Source organism: Rhipicephalus microplus, chromosome 1 (genome assembly GCF_043290135.1).
Source record: "Rhipicephalus microplus isolate Deutch F79 chromosome 1, USDA_Rmic, whole genome shotgun sequence".
Taxonomy (NCBI): Eukaryota; Metazoa; Arthropoda; class Arachnida; order Ixodida; family Ixodidae; genus Rhipicephalus; species Rhipicephalus microplus.
The window spans coordinates 275,540,264-275,558,890 of record NC_134700.1 but is presented as its reverse complement, the minus strand read 5'-3'; the positions used below and the strand labels follow the sequence as shown (position 1 = coordinate 275,558,890).

At 47.8% G+C, this 18,627-nt stretch overlaps 1 protein-coding gene across 1 annotated transcript in view; it reads right to left on the bottom strand.

Moving 5' to 3' along the window:
- Window positions 1-10,575, bottom strand: part of LOC119165123 (uncharacterized) — a 293,343-nt gene extending 282,768 nt beyond the window's left edge. The window contains exon 1 of the mRNA XM_075895155.1: window positions 10,410-10,575. Coding sequence (XP_075751270.1) covers window positions 10,410-10,486 — 77 coding nt within the window. The 5' untranslated portion in view covers window positions 10,487-10,575. The remainder of the gene's footprint in view (window positions 1-10,409) is intronic.
- Between the last annotated feature and the right edge of the window lie 8,052 nt (window positions 10,576-18,627).

Genomic DNA, 18,627 nt, shown 5'->3' with positions numbered 1-18,627 from the left:
TGTGTGTGTGTGCTCTCGTAAGTACACGTCTTCCGTATGCCGTAATCATCGATGCACGTAACTACTAAATGCGGTGTCCGTTCGCTACCGGTGGTGAGTTCATGAGATCATCGAAGAAAGACGAAAGCGCCAAGTTGGAAATGTTCATTGATTTGCATTCGTTGCTACAACGCAGACACATAGGCTGTAAGCAAAGACGCAAAGACTCGGACGAAATCTGATACACAAGTAAATTTGATAACTACAAAGCGTGACAACCGAAAAAAAGAAAACAAAGAAGGACAGAGGAAAGAAGAACAAAGAAGGAGAGAGACACCCTATTACGCTAAAGTTTGTATACATCCGGCAAGCAAGCTAGCAAAACACACAGAAAAGAATAATTCAGAGCCACTGCAGCAGCACTGCTCCAACTCGACTTCAGTGAATCGTGAACTACAACTTGAGGCGTACATGTTCAGTGCCTCACCTCACGGGGCACTGAAGTGCAAGACTGTTCACTGACGCGTGATTGCGCTGCATCTACATAAACTGATAAAATTTTATTTACTGAAAAAATAATTAAGTCGGCTTCGCAGTAGAGGTGCCTAGCTAGAAGGAGCTGTGGATCTGGGCAGTGTCCTTCGTTTTTAGATGCGGAAGCATCTTATACTCGCGCCTTGTAGTGCGCCGTCCGCGCCGTCCGCACCGCCTTAGTTGAGCTAATTCATTACGTCTGATACAATAATCACTCGTTCTCTGCTACTGCAATATTCACGCGTTCATCAAGTATAAGGTTATTTGTTGCACTTCAAAAGCATACATGTGTCCGAGTTAAAACGGTCAAAGTTTCACATTAAATGCACCAGGAAGGTAAAGTATTGGTACGGAAACAGGTAACACAAACATGAGCTTGTACGGTAAAGTTAGCTATTTAAAACCTGCGCGAGCGTCGGTGCACACTGAACCATGCCTGTGTATTCAGGCATGTCGGGACGGCTTTAAGCTCTCCCATAGTAGAGTACGCTGTGCTCTAAATCGTTACCCCCTTTTTCTAACCCCCCCCCCCATGTGTCTAACTCTGTTACCAGCCACTAAACTGTTTTAGCGGGACGGCTCAGTGCTCTCCCATAGTTGAGTACGAAGTACTCAAAATCGTTCAACATATTAGATGCGGAAGCATCTTATACTCGCGCCTTGTAGTGCGCCGTCCGCGCCGTCCGCACAGCTTCTCGAACATTCGACAGCTGACGCGCGCGCATGCGCCGTCGCCCACCATCTGTGCCGCGCGCGCTTCTCCTTCGAGAACATTCGACAGCTGACAGCGCATGCGCCGTCGCGCGGTCGCCATCTGTGCCGCGCGCGCGCTTCTCCTTCGAGAACATTCGACAGCTGACAGCGCATGCACCGTCGCGCTGTATATATACTCAAGGTCGGCGCTCGCTCGCTCAGTTGCCGCTCGTCCGTTGGTTCGTCGCAATAAATAAAACACCGCCCTTTCGCATACGTGCCGTACGTGTTCACTCATTTAACACCCCATTTCACAACCACGTTAACCAATGTAGCCATCGACCCAAGTAAGTCACAATTTAACACCCGTTAACCAATTACATGCTTCCGCATCCTCCTCAGTGTTCCCCCGAGGGAAGCTGCGGGCAATTTTTTTATTTGTCTTTTTTTCTTTATCTCTACCTTTATTTTACTCTCTTCTTTCTATATATTTTTTTCATGCCCCGCCACGGTGGTCTAGTAACTAAGGTACTCGGCTGCTGACTCGCAGGTCGCGGGATCGAATCCCGGCTGTGGCGGCTGCATTTCCGATGGAGGCGGAAATGTTGTAGGCCCGTGTACTCAGATTTGGGTGCACGTTAAAGAACCCCAAGTGGTCTAAAATTCCGGAGCCCTCCACTACGGCGTCTCTCATAATCATATGGTGATTTGGGACGTTAAACCCCACAAATCAATCAATCAATCTTCTCTATATTTTATGTCTTTTTTATCTATGTTTAAGTCTATTTTCTTTCGTTACCTCTCCATATATTTATTTATTTTTATTTCTCGCTCTTCTACCTCTCTTTCTCTTTTTTTCCCGTTCTGCCTCCGAATCTCGCTTCATCTTCCTTTTCATTCGCTCCTTTTTCTGCCTATATACTTCTTTCTCTTCGTATTTCCTTCTCTTTCTTCTTATGCTAGGACTTAACCTCCTCCTTTCCCTCTCGTCACATCTCTAATTCTCACCCTCCCTCACTTTTCCCATCCCCCTTGACGTACAATAATACTATTCGAGGCAATGTTACGCTTTACGAGTCTTCACGAATAGCCTAGCAACTACGATACTCGCCTTCAGGTCGTGGGTACGCGGCTTCGAATTCCGCCTCATCACAAATTTTTTTTCGCCAAAATTAATTTCTTTCTCTTTCTCTGTGCACTCCTTCTCTCCACAGGTCGGCAAACTCACTTATGAGTACATTCACTAAGGTTCAGATCAAGCCGTGAGTTTGAGTCTTAGTGACTGCGGGTTTGATTGTTTTGGCAAGTTTGAGTTCCAGCGAATCCAGTTGAAAAAACATTCTCATGAGTCTGAGCTCGACTGAGTCCGGCTCCGGAAAATTTTGGTGAGTGAGTTCGAGTGAGCTTAAAGCGAAAGGTGAATTTTTAGAGTGAGACTGAGTGAGTTCAACTTCTTTTTGCCGACCTATGGTGCGATATTTATCTATTCATGTTTACTATTACTATCAATCAGCCTCAACTGAGTTCACCTTAGTACTCACGGCTACTGACACGTATTCTAAAACAGTATCGTTCATACAACATTTCAATATTTATTGACCAAGGGCGTGAATTACGTAGGGGGGTATCTTGACCGACCCGCCACCAACTCTTCTTCCGCGAAAGTTTTTCGTAAATATACTTTTTTGTTGCCATCTCCTTCAAGGAAAAAAAAAAATGTCCTTACTCGTTTTAAACCACTCATAACTCGTACTCGGGGGGGGGGGGGGGTACTATATTTAAAAGCACCAAGAGCACCAATTTAAATTATATATCGGTGAAGAACATCGAAACCATGATCAATAAAGCTAAATATAGGCTAACGGACTCATAACCCGGACTCACTCAGATCAAGGCGTAAATCCGAGTCTGAGTGAGTACGGGTGAGTAAGAGAGTTTGAGTTCGAGTGAGTCCGGTTGAAGAGATTTTTTTGTGCGCGTGAGTTTGAGCGAGTCCGGCGCTAAAATATTTCGGTGAGTCGGAGTTTCAGTGAACCCGAAGTGCAAAATATATTGCAAGAGAAGTCTCAGTAAGCTTCGAAATTTCTGCCGACCTATGCTTCTCACACTCATCAGAGTTATTCCATCGCACGCCGGACAAATCGGCGCAAGCCTTTTGGGAGCGAGGACGAAGAAGGGGACGCACATAGTTCGCGCTGGTCCATGATAATGATAATTTTTTCGTTAAGGTATTAAAACCAGCGACTGGCATAAACAACTCCGCTGTTCAAAAATGCGCAATACCCTATCCTCAATGACAAAATAGGAATGAAAGGCGACCATACAAGCTCGACATACTGCTTGTTTGAGCGTTCACGGTGCCTTCCGAACTTCACATTGTTTTGCTCGGAAAGCTGCGTCTCTATATGCAGCTCTGTCGTTCAAGAGGCGAGCCTTCAGACGGCCGAACACGATAGGGCCTGTATTCACAAACCAACCTCAACGTTTCCTCGAGTTTTCCTTATCGGTTTTGAACTTTTACTGCGCATGATAAACAAATCGGACCCGTATTCATAAACCAGTCTGGTCCTTATCTTTCGCCCTGCTACCATTTTTGTACCTTTATAATGCATGTAGAGAGTACAGGAAGTTGAGGAAAACGTGAGGCAAGGCCGAGGTTGGTTGGTGAATACGGGCCTATAGGCCTTACTCTTCGGATCGGTGCGTCCCACGTCACTAACTGTGCTTTCGGGACTTCCCGCAACCATCATCATCATCATCATCATCATCATCATCATCATCAGCCTGTCTACGTCCACTGCAGGACAAAGGCCTCTCCCATGTTCCGCCAGTTAACCCGGTCCTGTGCTTGTTGTTGCCAATTTATACCCGCAAACTTCTTAATCTCATCTGCCCACCTAACCTTCCGTCTCCCCCTACCCCGCTTCCCTTCTCTGGGAATCCAGTTGGTGACCCTTAATGACCAGCGGTTATCCTGTCTACGTGCTACATGCCCGGCCCATGTCCATTTCCTCTTCTTTATTGCAGCTATGATATCCTTAACTCCCGTTTGTCCCCTAATCCACTCTGCTCTCTTCTTGTCTCTTAAGGTTACACCTACCATTTTTCTTTCCATTGCTCGCTGCGTCCTCCTCAATTTAAGTTGAACCCTCTTTGTGAGTCTCCAGGTTTCTGCTCCGTAGCTAAGTACCGGCAAGATACAGCTGTCATATACCTTCCTCTTGAGGGACAGTGGCAATCTACTTGTCATAATTTGAGAGTGCCTGCCAAATGTGCTCCACCCCATTCTTATTCTTCTAGTTACTTCAATCTCGTGGTTAGGCTCTGCGGTTATTACCTGCCCTAAGTAGACATAGTCTTTTACAACTTCAAGTGCACTGTTACCTATCGCAAAGCGCTGCTCCTTTCCGAGGTTGTTGTACATTACTTTCGTTTTCTGCAGATTAATTTTAAGACCCACCTTTCTGCTCTCCTTGTCTAACTCCGTAATCATGAGTTGCAATTCGTCCCCTGAGTTACTCAGCAATGCAATGTCATCGGCGAAGCGCAGGTTACTGAGGTACTCTCCATTAACTCTTATCCCTAACTGTTCCCATTCTAGGCTTCTGAAAACGTCCTGTAAGCACGCAGTGAATAGCATTGGGGAGATTGTGTCCCCCTGCCTTACACCCTTCTTTATTGGTATTCTGTTGCTTTTTTTATGAAGCACTATGGTAGCAGTTGATCCCCTGTAGATTTCTTCCAGAATGTTTATATATATTTCATCTACGCCCTGATTCCGCAGTGTCTGCATGACGGCTGATATTTCTACTGAATCAAACGCCTTCTCGTAATCTATGAAGGCTATGTATAGTGGTTGGTTATACTCTGAGCATTTCTCTATTACCTGATTGATAGTATGAATGTGGTCAATTGTTGAGTAGCCTGTTCTAAATCCTGCTTGTTCCTTTGGTTGATTGAATTCTAATGTTTTCTTTACTCTGCTAGCAATTACCTTTGTAAATAGCTTGTATACTACAGAGAGCAAGCTGATCGGCCTGTAATTCTTCAAGTCCTTGTCATCTCCTTTCTTATGTATTAAGATGATGTTAGCGTTCTTCCAAGACTCTGGTACTTTTCCCGTCAGGAGACACCTCGTAAATAGAGTGGCTAGTTTTTCTAACACAATCTGTCCTCCATCTTTCAGCAGATCTGATGTTACTTGATCCTCACCAGCAGCTTTGCCTCTGTGCATGCTCTCCAAAGCTTTTCTGACTTCTTCTATCATTACCGGTGGGGTGTCGTCTGGGTTACTGGTAGTTCTTATAGTATTAAGGTCGTGGTTGTCTCGGCTACTGTACAGATCTCTGTAAAACTCCTCCGCTATTTTAACTATCCTATCCATATTGGTAGTTAATTTGCCTTCTTTGTCCCTTAGTGCATACATCCGCCTTTTGCCTATCCCAAGTTTCCTCTTCACTGCTTTGACGCTTCCTCCGTTTTTCAGAGCGTGCTCAATTCTCTCCATGTTATACCTTCTTACATCGCATACTTTACGCCTATTAATCAGCTTCGAAAGCTCTGCCAGTTCTATTTTGTCTGTTGTACTTGACACTTTCATGATTTGACGCTTCTTAATTAGGTTCTTCGTTTTCTGGGAAAGCTTGCCGGTGTCCTGTCTAGCTACCCTGCCTCCAACTTCCACTGCACACTCCGTGATGATACTCGTCAGATTATCATTCATTGTATCTACGCTAAGGTTGGTTTCCTCGCTAAGAGCAGAGTACCATCGAATGGCTCGGCCACATTTCAACGCCGTGAAACACTCGCGATCTACGACAACGCTTCCTCGGCGTCTCTCCACGCGTTCCAACTAGTATGAACACGTAACTGCGCAACTTTCGCTTCAGGGCCCGGCGTCAGAGCATCGGGGAAAAGATATCGTTCGAAACGAGAAAACAAAAAATAAACAACCACTCCGGCAAGCGTGCGCGCGTTCGCCATTCCGACAACTGCGGCACCGGAACCGTCTCCATGTTTCGCAACTCCTCGTTTGCGTCTCGTACACGCTGTATGTTTCGTACGAGAGCTATAGAGCCCGCGAGAGACTGTGCAGCTTCCTCCACGGTATGGACGAGCACGTGTACACGCCGACTAACAAAGAAAACGATGCACGGCCGCATAAGCCCTCGCCGTTGACAAGAGGATGTATAAGGAACGGCTGCAGCGTCGTCGTGAAAAGAAAAAGTGCGCTCCGTAACACGATTACAAAAGGGGGCGAAGTATGGGGGCGCCTTCTAAGCGGGGGTGTAGTACACATAACGGAGCGGCTAGCAGGGACGACAGTAAAAGCTGCAGCGGCGCGTGTGGCGAGTTTCGTTCCTCTCTCTGCGCGGAGGAGGGCCGCCCTTGACTGCCGCTGGGCGTGTCGCGATGAGCAGGCGCGACGACCACGTATATATAAACGCTCGAGCGAGCAATCCCACCAGGGAGGAGGCCTATTTTCTCCAGCCCGGAACGATGCGCCGGGAAATGATACACAACTAAATAAACAAACAAACATTAGAAAAGCTAGAAGAGGAAGAAGTAAGATGTCAGACAAAAAGACCGAAAAGCAAGGAACTGTCCGCGTAGTCGTACGTCCTGACATGAAGGGGACCTCCTCCCCGCAGTACTGCGCTGTGTTGGGGAGTGTGTGTACTTACGTATACGTAGCCTCGGTGGAAATCGCGTATACGTTGCTTCAAGCGCGCCTTTCCCGCCATTATTTCGCGTGCAGGTCTCGCGCTCGCCGCGACATTTTGCGGGAGAGAGAGTGAAATTGAGTCGTCCCGAGATAGCGGAATGCGGAAATGACAAAAAAAAACAGTCGAGAAGGTGGAAAAACTACACGGTCTTGGAAATTGCGTTTCTTTTCTCTCTTTCTCTGTTGTTCTTCTTCTTTCTTGTTTTTTTTTTTAGATCCGGACATCAGTGTCTTGAACTTTCCTCTTTCGTATGTACACTTTTGTGGCGAGGAATATCTACTACTGCGCCGCGTCATATTTTCTTGAAAGTTCATCTTCGCAGTCTTAGCAACGACGTAGCCGTTGCGCGCCCTTCTGCAGCTATTTATTTTCCTTTTCATGCTTTGCGCTAGTGTTCATAGCCATGAGGAAGTAGAGAAATACGAGGCGTCTATGCAGGCGGCGTCGCAGTCGCTGCGGGCAAGCATACGAAGCTATATGAACTCGACAGTCTTGCCCTCAGCTATACATAATGACTCGCACCGTTAGAAGAGGTCTCGCGAAGCGGCAACCAAGGTCATTCGAGGTCCTCTGGCGACGACCGAAGGGAACCGCCTTCGGTCAACAACTTTTTCCTCACACCACACACAAAAAAAGGAACTGTCACTGGTGTTTCAGCGAACTGCAGCGAGCGTCTTAACACAGGAGAGGTGATGGAGCAAGCCAAGCTTTCCCTTTGAATGAATTGTAATGAACGTGAAAACTTTTAGGTCGTCAATGTTGTCAAGTTCAATACGCCGTAGTCTACGTCATGCTCACGCGCAGCGGTCTGGTAGTTGAGATGCTCGACAGCTGACTTGTCTGTCGCGCTATCGAATCGACCGCACATCAGAGAAGGCGAACTGCTGTATACCAACGAAACTTGAGAGACAGTAGGATTGGGCGTGTTGGTATAACATGATAAAGAGTACTCAACAGCGCCACCGACAAGAGGGCATAGAGGAGACGAGACATAGCGCTGAACTGCCAACAATTCATTTCTTGCGGAAGCCTTCGCTTTTATACAGTCACCGGTTGCACTAGTCATGAGCGAAACACAATGATAATGCATAAGTACATCACACCGGCAAGCAAAGGAACAACTTTTTATCAGTGAGTGCAAAAGAAGGGCTGTTAACACAGGCATCTTTTAATGAACATATCTTTTCAACCTCTATAATTTCGCGTGCGGTGCGATATACCCGCATGCTGCAACAATAGTACACTCTCAAAATATTAGCCGGCAGCAACACGTGCTGCAGTGAACGGACAACCATCCTTGTTTATATCGATCCACATTGTACAGGTGTTCTTTCAGCCTCTCATTTATACAGCGACCTGTTTGGCCGACGTAGTATCTCCCACACGATAACAAGAGCTGATACACGACATTACAAATACAATCTCTAAATGTTATTGCGTGTTTGATAGCGCAACCGAGGGTGGGTCTGGACGGTGGAACGGACAGTTTGCACAGGCGACTCAGTTTTTGAGGGGCCGTAAAGACCACATGCACGTTAACTCGCTGCGCCACTGTCTTAAAATTGTGTGCTATCTAGTGCATATACGGAACTACGGCGAATGCTTGTCTAGCTTGGACAGGTTGGAAGACGTTAGCGTTCTCTTTGGCCTGAAATTCACGCAGCAGACTTTCGGCAACGGGAACTTGCACGTGGTCGGGGTACCCAGCCGACGCAAGCCTTGACAATTGCTCAACAAAGCTTTATGTTATCTTGTGCACACAGGATTTTCCCAAAGTACTCATGAAGCAAGATTTTGCGAAACCTCGCTTAACTAATTTAGAATGCGCGGAGTGAAATGGCAAGACAGGCTGATTTCCACGCGGTTGATACATTCACCAAGAGCGGCCATTACTTAGGAATAGCTTAACGTCAAGAAACCTGATTTCACGATTCTCTGAAAGTTCATAGATAAGCTTAAAATGTTTAAAACCACTTCGTACGAGGTCTAAAACGGCAAGAGCGTCAGTCTCGTACGATACAACATCGGTGTCCGTAAAAATTAAAGAAGTCATCCACGTATCTGAAAACGTGCGTCACATTAGTGTTAGTAAAAACTTCCGAAATGGATCTGTCTAGTTTGCCTAAAAAACAGGTCACTGACGATGGGTGCGATGCAGGAACCAATACAGATCCCGGTTTTTTGAAGGTGAGGTTTTCCATCCCATAGGATGTACGTCGACGGAAGGTAAAACCTACGATACTCTAAAAACCCGCTTACGCGGACGCCAGACTGATGAGTCTGGAATTCAGAGGTACCAAACTCATCTATATATTCTTCAATGCATTGTGACAATAAGCCATGCGGAATAGAATAATACAGGTCCTTGACGTCTACAGAAAAGGCGAAGAGACTCTTATTCCAATGCGACGAAACAACGTTATGTACTTCACACGAACTTTTTACCATAAACGGATCGTTCACTTCAAGGCATTCAAAGGTTTTCTGTAGGGAGAGCGCAACACGTTTTTGCCACGTACCATTTTCAGATACAATTAGCCTGAAAGGCGTGTCATAACATTGCAATTTTACAGAACATTCGGACGTCTTGACAGGTGGTTATATACACACAGCGTAATCATGGTATCAACACGACTGCGTTTGCACAATTTCTTAAATTCCGTGATTCTTTCACCCACATGATTTGCGACAACAGCCGACTTCAGCGAGCGGCAGAAACGGAAACTACGTTATGCATTACGCATGCAGCTGCATTCTTCTTGTCAAGGCTTCTGCAACTTTTCATCGACACACCAAGTCACCCAGCGCATACAGATGTGCACACCTACCAAATATTTATTCGAGAAGACGTTCCAGTTCCGGCTTTGGAAACCTTGTTCACAAAACGGCAAAAAGTATATAGAAGCACCCGTTTAACTATATATGTTTTAGCATGCTACGCAAACACAGCGCGTAAGACGAGCAACAGTCTGGTTTGCGTCACCGAATTATGGATACAAGTACGGACGTACACACGTTTTGTGCCAAATGCTGGATTAGTTAAGCACCGGCGTACGCGCTTTGTGCAAAAGGCTCCTGGATTAATAACTGAGCAATAACGACCACAACTGCGACGCTACGTAAAGTCAACGTAAAACCATTTCTATTCTAACGCGCCACGCATGACAAGGCGCCCTTAATAAAGATAGATGAACCTGCCGAAACGTCGGCAATCCTAGGTAAGTACCTGTTCGGGTTAGTATGTCGTACACGGCGCATCGCGTTTCCATACGTTCACTTCGGATTTTCATTTGTGAGCGGCGGAAGCGCGGTCAATGCCAGGCGAGGCGACGAAATCGCCCGACCGGAACGAAGCTACAGGGCGGTTATCGCGGCACATAGTGTGAACGATGCGCTCCATCGGCGGGCGCCCGCATGTTTGGCCCCCATGACCGAACCGCTCCGCGGGCGAAGGACAAATCGGTTGCGCCCACTTACCGGCACACGATGCGCGCTGGTGGCGGTGGTGCTGGCGTCCTCGTCGATCGCACGTGGCCGAAGCACACGTTGCCCATTGTTGGGCGTCGCTTTGAGAACCGTTTGATGCACACGCTGGTCGACGAAGGAAGAGGTCCCGTCCCGGGATGCAGCAACCCCGACTACCCCCGGCGATCCATGGCAGCGATCGACGCTGCTCAGTAAAAGCACGAGTCTTCGGCTGGCCCGCGGTTCAAGCCCGCACCCCTAGTTGGACACCGTTCACTCTTACTAGACAGTTGCTAGGCTGTGTAACCTAAAGAAGAAAAAAAAGTAACGCGGTATCATCCCGTCATCGCGGAAACCCGACTTATCCAAGTCTCTGGTAGCGCACTGTTCCGAGACATCGGACCTTTCGTATAGTTATAATACATTTGGACTTTGGTCGTTATAAGTGAACGTCGATCGAAGAGCCTAAAGCTCGTAAAGTGTCGCTGCAAATAGATTACCGCGCAAGTTAGCTTGCACAGTACCTTTCCTTTTCAGTTACTGTGGCCCCCCAAAAAAGGTCCGAAATTCGGGCTCGAACCACGGGCACAGTTGAGATAGGATGACAGCACCACAGTCACCCTACGGATTCCGTTTTTTGAAAACCGCACAAGAGAAAATGGCGTCAATCACACGTCACACGGTGCTGCCGTCTCGCAAGACGGCAGCACCAATCACGCCGAGGATAACCTCCGGAATCGCGTCGTTCAGTTGCGCCGAAAAGGAAATATGAACGGCTCGGAAGTATGGCACACTCCAACACGTCGACGCTGCTGTCACGTCGTGGCAAGGCCGATGCGCCGAGACAAACACAACAACCCGGTTTTCCCTCCCTACACACAAACACACACACACACACTACTCCACTTCACAAGTCGTTGCGGCCACGACGACACGTTCACCCTTTTTTTTTCTCTTGTTTTCTTTTCCAGATTCGCGCGTCCGCAATGCACTGTGTATACGTGACAGCGCTGAAACGACTTCGTACGAGATGTCGAAGGCCAGCCACTCAAACACCAAGCGAGGTCTTTTCCGGGAATGTCAACACACAACGATGACGAGAACCTTGGCCCACAAACTGTTCGGTCGCATCGTGCCTTCGATAGACGGTGACATGTGGCAAGCGGAAGATCAGTGCCAGGGACAGAGGTTGGCAGGTAATGAAAAGAGTACGTTCGTGACAGCGCGCGCAAGATCCACGACGACGAGTGAAAACATTGTGCAGTCAAATCAGTATTCTCATCAATGCCGCCAAGACGTCAACACAGCGTGTGGTGATAGGTTCCTCCATTCGCCGTGTTTATTTGTTGCACAAGCGATTCACTCAACAGATCGCGTGGCACAAGCGCTGCAGCTCGCTCCGCTGGTTGTCGGTGCCTCCCCAACACACAAGCACCAAAGGAGTACTACATTGTCCCTGGTGTGACCTCTGACAAGGCGACGACTTTCAGATCAGAAACTGTTTCAGCAGCTGGAAGCTATTCATACAAGCCCGTCTTGGTAAGTCGATCGGACGTTTGGTTCGGTTCGTGCTTCAAGTCGAACACCGCTCCGCCGGTGTTGAAATGGGCAACGCAGTCACCGGGTGAACACACAATGCACACAAACACTGCATTTCCACGACCATGCTCGCAGCGGCAAGTCGACCACGAAGGCACACGCACAGCGGTTGTCGCTGGGTCAGATGAAAAGCCTTCCCCAGTACATCCGTTAAAGCCAGTGACACAATCTGCAAACGAAGCCACACGGGATGCCACTCCGCAGGACGCTTTCACTTCACCTTTTTTCACTCGCGACTGGTGCAGCGTGCGTTTCGCCTATCTCGCGCGACGTGCTGCTCCGCGCGGCAAGCTGCGTCGAAGTCGTCACCTGCGGCGTTCTCCGCCGCCGATGTGGAGAGGGCCGCTCGGCACAGCCGGTGCTGGCGGTTGTGGCGCGGCCGCCGCCAGAGCCAGGCTCTGCCAGTCTCTGCGACCGGCTCGCGTGTCCCGTTGGCGAGGAGGGGAGAGAAGGCAGGGATGCCCGACCCGAAGAGCGCGTTCCTGCCTCGTGCTCTCGCGCGTTGGGCTACGGCCAGAGAACGCGGGCAATTCCGTTTTCACCCTCCCTCTCTTTCTCTCCCTCGTGCTGTGTCGTCAGTGACGCCCGAGGCACGGGGCGGTGCAAGTTGCCCTGGCCCTTCCGGAAGAAGAAATCGGATAATAATAATAATGTCAGCGAGGTGACGTTGCTTCGACATTCTGTGAAGAGACTCGGTACAGGAGGCCTCTGGAAAAAGGTATCAAACTCAGTCAATGGGTCGTGTCTGTATGAATAAGACGTTACCGTACTTTTTAGAACTGCGAATATAGCCCACATCAGCTGTATTTAGCCAACATTTAACCGTCGCTAGCTATCATTTGCCTAAAATCAAAGCTAGCACTCAAAAACAGCCAATATCATCCACCACGAGCCAATACTAGCAATCCAACACAATCGAATTCAAGCTACGGTTGTAAATAGAACGCGAACAAACGCGGTAGTTGTGTTGGGTGAGAAGCATTCGTCGAGCCCTGCTGCAGGTTTAGGGAGGCCCAGGAAAACATTGTCTCCACTGATAAATAGGCCAATGCATTTTTTTGCTTTTTTTTCTAATCACCACGTATGTGGAACTGTGGGTGGCGATCAGAGTAGTTCGCTCTTCCCCGCTAATTCCCCTAGAATGCGCGGAGCTCCCATCCTGCGTCGAATCGAAGAGACGATCTCGAACGATCCGGCTCAGGGAAATGCGCTTATCGGGCGCGCCGTAAGAAGCGTCCTTTTATTTCTTCTCTTTGGATGGTGGAGAGCAAGGCTTTCTCATCGCACCGAGCTGTAAAGCGAGCACGTATTACCTTCTCTTAGGCTTGGTGCTACGGGTAAAAACGTCTTCTTTTTTAAGACGCACAAACGAAAGTGTGGTGCTCTCTGTCGGCAGCCCTCAACTGTTCACGAAACGACACCCCATAACTTCGACGTGTAAGCTTGTCAGACATTTCAGGCATTGTACTTGGGGTACGAATCACTCCTTCGTATTCTTAGGGCATGAAGTTCAGCCAAGTGGGAGAGAGACCGTGCCGATCGTGCGGCGTCAAACGTAGAGTCGATATCACCCTCTCTCATGTGTTAAGATGAGTTGAAGTGTATTCGAAGCGGTGGTAGTATACGGTGTGTCAAAACCGACCACGCTGTGCAACACATTCCTTATCTGTAATCCACAACTTTTTAAACATATACTTGCGTTGGTGGTGCGTCATTCGTCCAACCACAGAAAGTAGATTTGTACTTACATTTGTGATATAGTAACTGCCACACTGCTGTGCTGCCATCATCGTCATCACTAACCTGACTACGCCCACTGCAGGGCTAAGGCCTTAGCCTTGTTTTGAACAATTAGACATATGTTGTAGCCCCTGCGGCGACGTTATCCCTGAAAACATGATCTTATTTACTCTGCTGAACCGGAGGTCACGGGTGCAGTCCCTGCGGTCGCATTTCCATGGAAGCGAAATGCTTGAGGCCCGTTGTACTATGCTGTGTCAGTGCATGTTATGGAACATTAGATTGTCGAAACTTCCGAACCCCTCCACACGGCGACCCTTGTAGCCATATCGTGGTTTTGGGACGTTAAGTACCAGAACGTAGTATTAACCTATCTGCTCAACGAACTCTCCATTTCTATTTCGGTGTGCTGTACACCATGATAAAGAAACTCTGACATAACACTATGCCACTCAAAAACAATTTGATGTAAATTACGGTATTCTTAAACAGGCCCTGTAGCATGTGCCAATTGAGATATTCTCACTATTTGCCATACCACACATGTATACGTTAAGCACGGTGGACGAACATATATGGTAACATGCGATTTGCGTCACAATATAGATAAGAAGGCCTAAATCCTGGCAACTACGCGATAAAGCATCCCAACGCACTCTTTCTTAAACATACCACGAAGACCTGTCGAAACCATACCTCTGCAGTAGCGGCTGTTTGAATATGAATTAGCCCCGCCGCGGTGGTCTAGTGGCTAAGGTACTCGGCTGCTGACCCGCAGGGCGCGGGTTCGAATCCCGGCTGCGGCGGCTGCATTTCCGATGGAGGCGGAAATGTTGTAGGCCCGTGTGCTCAGATTTGGGTGCACGTTAAAGAACCCCAGGTGGTCTAAATTTCCGGAGCCCTCCACTACGGCGTCTCTCATAATCATATAGTGGTTTTGGGACGTTAAACCCCACATATCAATCATATCAATCATTGAATATGAATTAACCGATCCCTTTCGGGCACGTGCCCTCCTGCACCGAGGGTGTGTCTACGTTGTTATGTACAGAGAACAGCTCAACCAATCAAATGAATTCACCAGTCATGTCTTAGATAAAAATTAAATGCATAATAGCGCGTCTCAGGGCCATAGAAACACTGTGAGATTTCATGTGATAAAACTGGCAGTGGATAAAACGCTTGCGCACAAACATACAAAGCTGCAAGTTACAGTCGATCTATATTAATCCACACTCATTCTATCTAGGGAATCTCTGAAAGCAAGGCGGCATTGTCGAGATGTTCGGTGCCGTCAGTTATTATTTTGAGTGACTCAGACGTGGCCATGCGTGAAGGGGGAATGAATGCTGGTGTAGAACTTATTCGAGGTCTACCTTTTATTACTCTTCATTTTCGTCGACGTTATACTTGCCCTATATCTTTCATGCATATACATGATTGCTAACCCGCAAGCCGCCTCGATGGCGGCTTGCCAACCGTCGCCGTTAGCGGTGTACAGCAGGAGTGGCTGGCTTCCGATAAGCAGCCGCCGACTGTAAACGCCCCCATTATCAAGGGCGTGTTAGCGTCCGTCCAGGTCGGGACGGACGAGCGAAGGAGGCTGCGGAGATCTCGCGTTCGCGCTTGTAAATTTTACGACCATGCGACTGGTCGTGGCTGAGGCCCCTCTGCACGTTCCGAAGGTAGACGGGCGGCAATGGTCTTATACCACGCGTGCGAATAGGGCAAGGGCATGCGAGCCCACTCGATATAGATATACACTTTTTTTCTTCTTATTTACATTACATTGGTTCTAATAACTTCCCCCCTATACATTCCTTGGCATTATTGTCTGTTAGATCTCATCAATAATGTGTCAAGACACGGAAAAACGAGCTCTTAGGTATACACTTCTTTCCCTTATATATATATATATATATATATATATATATATATATATATATATATATATATATATATATATATATATATATATATATATATATATATATATATATATATATATTGGCCGTCCGTAGTACAGATGGCCAACTGGGGAAGCGGGAACGTGTGGCTTTGGTGTTCATCGCGAGGTGGGATATATAGAAGCGTCATGTGCTGGACCTTGTGATTTCGCTATCACCTCGTTTAAGAGACGTGCGATCCAAAACTTGCGCTTGGTGACGTTACATTTAGGGACATTAAGAACATCTGAAACATTTCACATGCCTCATACTATGACGGGTGTCTTCCTTATAGCTATATATGCAGACAAAGCCTAGCTGAACAAGAACTTCTTCATTAAAGTTTATGCGCACTACCGCCCCGCAACATCCACCTAGCCATGTAACTTCGCCGTGAAAACATTAATAATAATGAACCATAAGGCGATTTTGGGGACACCTCCCGTTTATATCCTGTGCAGAAGGGTGTGCGAAAGGTGAGGCCGAATAACGTAAAGAATGTCACAACTTGACCTATATAAAACTGGACGGGTGGTGCCACATTCTGGCAACATTGCTATACACAAAGTGTCATAAGTGTTATATGCAGTCAGATATACAATGTCTCAATATACAAATGCCCCAAGCTGCTCGTGACGTGCTCTACACCAGCCTTAGCTGCTTAGCAGGCAAAATGTAATGCCGCTTGCTAAAAACCACGGGTTCGACTCGCGATCACCGCGGCATCCGCATGAAAATGCGGATGGAGTGCAAAAGTTTTATATAGCGTATGCCTTACTACGGCGTGCCTCGTAAACATATCATGGTTTCAACATGTAAATCTTCTGAACTAATTATCATTAATTATCACCATTAAGATATGCTCTGCCACGCGGGCGACCAACGCATAGTTAGAACATGAAGTGCGCCAGCGCACCCCTAGGATGGATGGATAGATAGATAGATAGATAGATAGATAGATAGATAGATAGATAGATAGATAGATAGATAGATAGATAGATAGATAGATAGATAGATAGATAGATAGATAGATAGATAGATAGATAGATATGTCGTGTACAGACTGCCTCGTTTTTTTATCTTTTTTGTTCGATGGAAACGTTCCTGCTTCATTTCATGAGGCGTGAGGCCTTACGACGGACTGGGCCTATCTTCGAATTATACCCAAATGAAGACGCGAGAAAGGGAATCTCGTTCATTATGCGATTGCTTGCACAACACAGGACGCTGTGTCTATGCATCAAAGTAATTAATGGTTGGGGAGAAAGAAAAAAAGAAAACCGCGCTCGTTGACAAGCGCCAGAGCAAACTGTTTCGACTTAAGCGACCACTTCCGCTAAAACGCGGCCTTGAAAGAAACGGCACTCCTCCACGTGTTGCCCAATGCCTTTAGGAGCAACAAGAGGCCACTTCGGCCACGTTATCGCCTTTGCTTGATCCTCCACCACTTCTCCAAAATGTTCACATGCTTCGCCCCGGTCGTCGGGCGAATCCATCAAAGAAGTGAGCGAACGAGCCGCGAGCATCCTTCCGGCCGGTCGGTCCAGCGGTTTCGTCACATTCGCCAAAGCTGCATCCTCGCTGCGGCCTCCCGAGCACTTCTTGAGTTGTTAGCCAGGGTAGCTTCTGCCTTTTCCCTTTACGCCTCACGGAGAAGGTCCGTTGAGCGAAGAAAAACCGCGGCTAACGATACCCGGCTGACTGCTTCGCGGACGCGCTTACGCGAGCTCTGGGCTCGTACGATCTTTCGAGCGAAGAAACGCACAACGTCGCCAGGAAACGCCCGTGATGAGCATCGCTGTGCGTAGCGGATCCCTCGGCGCGGTTGCGTGTTTACACGCACGCGATCTTTACTTGTTTCTTTTTTTTTTGTTCGCTTACGTCTAGCGCCTCCCTCCCCTTCCCCACCGAACACACGCACCGCTAATGCAGACACGCAGACTTCGTGATTCGCTTGGCCTGTCGCTCGCGCTTCCTCCTTCGAGCGTCAACAGGACACCGGCAGGGCACAAGTTGCACGTGCAGCACCTTTTTGCGTATTTTTTTTTCTGTATACCAGTGCCTTCGGATTGGCCGCAACAAGCATCTATAGCCGGAAGAAGCGCGACTGCAGTTCAAAACGCCTTAACGAGGCCGTGTAAACATATTACTGACTGGTTCCTTTTTCGATGGACTCTCTGCTCCCTTTCAGAGTCAATGACGTGGGTCTCATTTCAACAGTAGTAGTTGCGGACCTGCTGCAAGCACTGTGAGATAGGTAGCGACGGAGACAAGTCCAGCGAGCAGCTGCACACAGCGGGGCATCAATCGTCATCTTCGAAGTGTGGCAGCTTGGGCTAGTTGGTATGACATGACGATAGTTATTGCGCGAGAACAAAACGACGACACAGAGACAAGAAGGACACGAAAGACACGAGCGCTCGTGTCTTTCGTGTCCTTCTTGTCTCTGTGTCGTCGTTTTGTTCTCGCGCAATAACTATCGTCACGTCATCTTCAATTTGTAACGTCAGTATGGTATCAATTCCAAAGAGAAATACCGTTCTACGACAAGCATTTCACACTCACCCCAGCTAGTGGGCCGCAATCACGAAATTTAGTCCCGCCGTGGCTGGGATAAGGAAGATGGTGTGAGTCCGCCTCTGTGGAACTGTGGCTACGGGGCTCGATTGCGGACCCAAAGGTCGCGGGTTCGATCCCGTCATTTGCATTTCGATGAAGGCAGAATGGTAAAGCCGCGTGTACTGTGCGATATCCGTGCACGTCAAAGACCACAACAGGTGGTCCAAATTTCCGGAGCCCTCCAATATACGGTGTCTCTCATAATCATATCGTGGTTTTGGGGCGTTGTTGTTGTTCTTATTGTTGTTGTTGTTGTTGTTGTTGTTGTTGTTGTTGTTGTTGTTGTTGAGAAGGAGTGAGGAGTAGTTAAAACAAAATGTAGCAGA